This window comes from Palaemon carinicauda, chromosome 24, assembly GCF_036898095.1.
Source record: "Palaemon carinicauda isolate YSFRI2023 chromosome 24, ASM3689809v2, whole genome shotgun sequence".
NCBI classification, from domain to species: domain Eukaryota; kingdom Metazoa; phylum Arthropoda; class Malacostraca; order Decapoda; family Palaemonidae; genus Palaemon; species Palaemon carinicauda.
The window spans coordinates 57,162,568-57,168,312 of record NC_090748.1 but is presented as its reverse complement, the minus strand read 5'-3'; the positions used below and the strand labels follow the sequence as shown (position 1 = coordinate 57,168,312).

Genomic DNA, 5,745 nt, shown 5'->3' with positions numbered 1-5,745 from the left:
ACACTTCGTTGGCGCCAAAGGTACACTTGTCGTACCGGACTACAAGGCCGTTTTGTTGCAGGCGGTCGAGCACGATGCGCAGGTGACGGAGGTGTTCCTCTTTTGAGGAGGAGAACACAAGTATGTCGTCCACATAACATACACAGAAAGGGAGGTCCCCTAAGATGCCATCCATGAGACGTTGAAACGTTGCCCCAGCATTACAAAGGCCAAAACAGGAGTAATTGAAGGTGTATGTGCCAAACGGAGTGGTGATGGCGGTCTTGGGGATGTCTTCCGGGTTCATAGGCACCTGATAATACCCCTTCACGAGATCGAGCGTAGAGAAAACCTTCGCTTTGTGCAGGTAGGAGGTTACATCGGCAATGTTTGGGAGGGGGTAGTGATCCGGTTCTGTTTGCATGTTCAGGTGCCTGTAATCCCCGCACGGACGGAGGGAGCCGTCTTTCTTCAGAACGATGTGTAAGGGTGACGACCATGGGCTGGAGGCCTTTTGGCAAAGGCCCATTTTCTCCATTTCGGCGAACGTCTGTTTGGCGGCTGCCAATCGTTCCGGTGCCAGACGTCTGAATTTTGCGAAGACTGGGGGTCCCGTCGTCTTGATATGGTGATAAATACCGTGCTTGGCAGGAACCGTGGGCGTTCGGCGAAGTTCTGGACGGAAATCTTCCGGGTACGACGTGAGGAGGTGGGCGTAGGCATCCGTGGGTGCGCTGATGTGGAGAGCGAGGTTAGAGGGGGCTGGTTGAAGAGGTGTCGACAAGTACGAGTCTGCGTTGACCAATCGTCGGTGGGCGACATCGACCAGAAGGTGGAAATGAGAGAGGAAATCCGCACCGAGGATTGGCATTGTGACGTCAGCAACGAGAAACTTCCAATTGAATTTACCGTTTCCGAACGATAATGTGAGGTTCTCGTAACCGTAGGTGGGTATTGCAGATCCGTTGGCAGCTACCAAGTGGACGTCAGCAGATGTAGACAGACTACGTCGTGTCTTGAAGAGTTTCCTTGGCAAAAGAGAACGACAAGCACCCGTGTCTACCAAAAATCGCACGCCCGTTCCTGCATCCTGTAAAAAGAAAAGATTAGAAACATGGGAGGCCACCGCCACAAGCGATGGCCTACTTACACGTTTTTTGGTCACTGACAATCCTTGGCACATTTCTTCGCGGTTGCCCCGAATCTGAAGTGGTAGTAGCAAAACTGTGGCGGATGGGAGGTAGTAAGTGACTGTAGAAGTCGTTCGTTGGGCGCGAGCGATTGGTGGGTGGTGGGCGGCTTTGTCGCCGCTTCAGCACGTCACGGGGTAGGCATGTATGTCCTACGGCATTCATGACAGCTTCGGTTGACGTTGAATAGGCATCCTCGTCGTCAGGGGTGGAGGCGTTGATGGAGGTCTTGAAGTGGTTGTCCATAAGGGCCTCGGCTTTGGTCATCAAGTCCTTTATGGGTAAACTATCGACATCGGGTATGACAGCGCGTACAGGTTCGGGTAAACGGCGTATCCAAAGGGCACGAAGTAGGTTCACCTCACGAGGAGAGCCGTCTGCGGCAGGTTGAAGGCGAGCGATACTAGTCATTTCCCTGAGGGCAAGCGAAGCCCTTTGGTCCCCCAACGGTTGTTGCGAGAGCTGAAAAAGCTTTGCTATACGGGCGACTGGCGACGGCGAGTACTGCTGCAGAAGGTATGTTTTGAGGGCGTCATATGCTATTGGTGTGTCTCCTTGTTCACAAAGCCAGTCGGATATTTCTGGGAAGGTGTCGTCGGGTATCGCCGCGAGAACATAATCCACTTTGGTGGTTGAGCGAGTCACGCCCCTGATACGAAAGTGGACTTCTGCGCGTTGAAACCAAGCAAACGCTTCTCCGCTGGCGAACGGTGAAAGTTTCAATGGGGCGGCCGCAGCGCCAACTGCTGTAGTTGAGTCCGTCTCCGTCATGGTACCAACGATGGAGGGGCGAGGGAGGTGGGGGTTGAAGGCAGTGGCAGCGAGTCGACTTCCGGGGTCACCAATGTGACTAGCCGAGAGAGGGTTGTGAACTCAAAGGCAGGATGCAATCAACTGAGTTATATTGTTATAGAACACTCTCCTTTATATACAAAACCTCAAGGCAACAGGACATAACAAGTTAACAAGACAGACAATGTTACAGAGGAAACAGCAGACATGAATTTTCATGTTCGTTTAGTGCGCGGGAAGAGCGAAGATACAAGCATAATATATGCAAAAGGAATTATGTACAATTGTGTGACACACGGTTGGTACACTCGACACATTTACATAAAATCACTGTCATTTTTCTGATCTAGTTTTAACGGAAATTAATTTCCTAAAATCAAAAGTAAAGTGGTAACTGTACACTTGAAGTGTCCAACGCTGAATGCCAATACTTAGCACGGACCTAACGAAGTTACCACTGATCACGTGACTACAAAACAAGGAGAGACTGACCAATCAGGGGAAATCCTTTTCAAACTAATTCACTAGTTCAATCGTTGGAAAATTCATTTCCCCTGACCTCACCGTCCCTAGGACAACAAATAAGAAAATACTCAATTAATAATTTATTAATATGAATAGGAGCGCTTGAACATTGCTGAATCTAAAAGAACGGGGAAATTTAGAATGAGTACCAGATCAAAATAATAATAATAAGTGATAATGTATCTGACCGTTTAATCCCATATGAAATCAAATTAGATACCCAATGTTTGTGATACTAAAAGTCTCTCTTTAAGAGAATCTTTGATATAGCCATCTTTGGCTTTATCACTCTTCCACCTTCCATGCCTTTTAAATAGCCTATCCTTAATACCATTATTTGCAGCCGAAGTGGCTCCACCTGCACGCAAAGAATGAAAATCATATTTAGAAATATCTTTAACATGTGGTGTAAATGCTTCAATAAACAACCCTTTTAATGTAGTATATGAGATAGGCTTACCAATATTTCTTAAATGATATGTATTATTTTCGAACACAATTCTGGAAAATATATAAGCATTATAATAAGAAACAGACAAACCTGTCCATGAAATATATTTTTCCAAATTACTTACTGGAGACAATCTGGTACCTGTCCTGGCTATTACAACCCAGGCACTGTCTCTGTACTGATCAGTTTTACTAAACTCTATGAATATACATAAATGTGAAGAATCTATGACAACATCCGAGTATTTTATATTTAACAGTTCAGAACTTCGGAGAAACCCTGCATAAGCTAAAAGACAAGCACAAATAGTTCTCTGGTTTTTTACATTTCCAACTTGAAATAATCTATCATACATGTCACCAAGTATTTTTGAAGTAATAGGTTCCTTCCTTACAACTGAATGAGAAAGCCTTCTTTTGGCTGCCTCCAGTAGATTCTTAACAAGAATAGATTTTGTAGGGGATTTCAGTCCATATAAATCATGAACATATTTTACACTGTAAAATGCTTTAATCACAGGACTTGGAGTACTTGCACTCTGGACAAGTGAACACAAATATAATGCAAATATAAAAGGCTTAGCCGGCAAGATGTCATCTTCTCTAACGGAATTACTAGATGCCCAAAACTTCCATCTTTGAAAAGCGTTCATATAACTTTTTGTGGTACTATCTGCTCGGACTGACACCCGTAGTTCCGGGATAAGCGGCACCTTCTCAGCCAGCACTTCTGGTAACTCTTCAATATCATCAGAGAAACACTGGAAACGCATACTTAGAGAAAAACAAATAGTTAGCATACATTTCTTCATGTAACAATATTATACAAAGAAAATCTTCCAATTTACTTCTACCATCTTATCACATATTATAATGGCTTGTCAGCCAAGACGGGCAAACCACTCAACTCCTCCGTCTAGCAATTATAATGGCAGCCACGCCAACAAATACAACATTCTTTATTTGTAGAAACATTAACCATTCACAATGGTGAAACAGATTTAACATATCATTTTTAATGCTAACATTCTAAATGACAGGTCCTCATTTCCAAAAATTCCTGCACCATTTTTACATGTCACATAATATTCTTTCTTTGTGGGAAGATCCATGCAGTCCACAACACACTCAATAAAATTATTGCCCTTCCATAAGAGAGGCCAGAATGGAGCAGATTTCCATACAGAAATAACTATGATTCCTCTTGCATTTTCTTTCAACATTTTTGAGAGTACTCTAGTTAAAAGTGTAACAGGTGGTACAAAAAGACCAAATTTTGCATTCCAATTTGCACTAAATGCATCAACCCCTGCACAAAACTCATTCCAGAATCTGCTATAAAATACAGTTAGCTTGGCATTGTGAGGAGAAGCAAACCAATCAATATCAATTGTACCCCATTTTTCAATAATGAGATTAATTATGAAGGGAGATAACCCCCAATCATCTCTTTCTATTATTTTAGAAAGGTAATCTGCAATTTGATTCTTTTCCCTGGGAATCCACTGAATATCTACAATAATTGAATATTTAACACAAAAAGAATGAATTTTGAAAGCAAGATCTTGTAATTTTGTTTTCATTGATCCTTTTTCAATAATGCTACAAACACCTTGGTTGTCTGTGAACCACTTAAACCTGTTCGAAGCAAGAACGATGCTTAAAGCTTTAAGCACTTTAAATACTGCCATAAGTTCCCTCCAAGTAGAAGACTTCACAGCCTCCTCAATGCCCCAAGCCCCATGAACCATGCCATTTGGTGTATTCACTTCATATCCAGAATAACCTATTGTACTTGCATCAGTATAAATAATTTTGGTGTAAGAAGGATTGTGATTCAGATGCCTACAATTGATTTCAGTCAAATTTTTCTTCCAAAACGATAACTGTTCCTAACTCTGAGTAGATAACTTTATGAAATATGACCAATTTGGTGCTAAAGAAATATCGATGCTCAAATATCTTGTCATGAACTGGCACAAATTACCAACAACAATTGACATAGAAATAACCTGCCCTACAAAACTGGCAACTTTTTTTAACATGAACTCGCCTATGTTGTCTCATACTATTTTCAATCTCTAACATCGTGTTCACAGCTTTATCGATTCTCTTTTTAGGTATGGAAATAGTAAAGTCCTTAGAATTTAAACATGCCCCTAGAAACTCAATTTTTGTACTGGCTCCCACTGAGATTTCTCAACATTTGGAACAAAACCAGAGGCAATCAGATCATTTTTGATAGAATTGGCCATTTCTAAACAAAGATCGTATGTATCATTACAACCAAAGCCATCGTCTAGAAATAACATAACCTTTTTTCCTTCACCTCTCCATTTGGAGATAAGAGGCCTTGTTAGTTTAACAAAACAATATGGCGCAGTTGAAATTCCAAACGGTAGTACTAAAAACTTAAAAAATTGTTTTTCACCCTGTTTGTTTTGCCATGCAAAGCCCAGGTAATCAGTATGTGGAGGATAAATTGAAACAAAATGATAGGCGCTATGAATATCAAACTTAAATGTGAAAGAATTTGCCTTTAAATATTCTAAAACTAACCTTAGATCTTCATACTTTATGGATTGTTTCCATAAATGTTGGTTAACTATCCTGAGATCTAATATCAATCTCTTTTTTCCCTTGGCTTGAATAGAAACTGTCAAAGGATTTACAATATATGGCGGCTCTATACATTTTTCAACTAATCCCCTATCTAATAAGTTCCAAATAGCCTCCTCAACAAAAAATGGTTCTTTCTTTGCAGAAAGGTTGTTATCTAACTGTGCCGACTGTGGTTTAGAATAAAACG

The 5,745-nt window shown here is 41.6% G+C and overlaps 1 protein-coding gene across 1 annotated transcript; it reads right to left on the bottom strand.

Annotated features, from left to right (window-relative positions):
• Nucleotides 1-2,819: 2,819 nt before the first annotated feature.
• Nucleotides 2,820-3,709, bottom strand: LOC137618389 (uncharacterized). The gene is made up of 2 exons (XM_068348558.1): nucleotides 3,291-3,709; nucleotides 2,820-2,844 (listed from the first exon to the last, which is right to left on the bottom strand). Exons 1-2 carry the CDS (start codon nucleotides 3,707-3,709, stop codon nucleotides 2,820-2,822), a joined length of 444 nt encoding a protein of 147 aa, XP_068204659.1.
• Nucleotides 3,710-5,745: the final 2,036 nt, after the last annotated feature.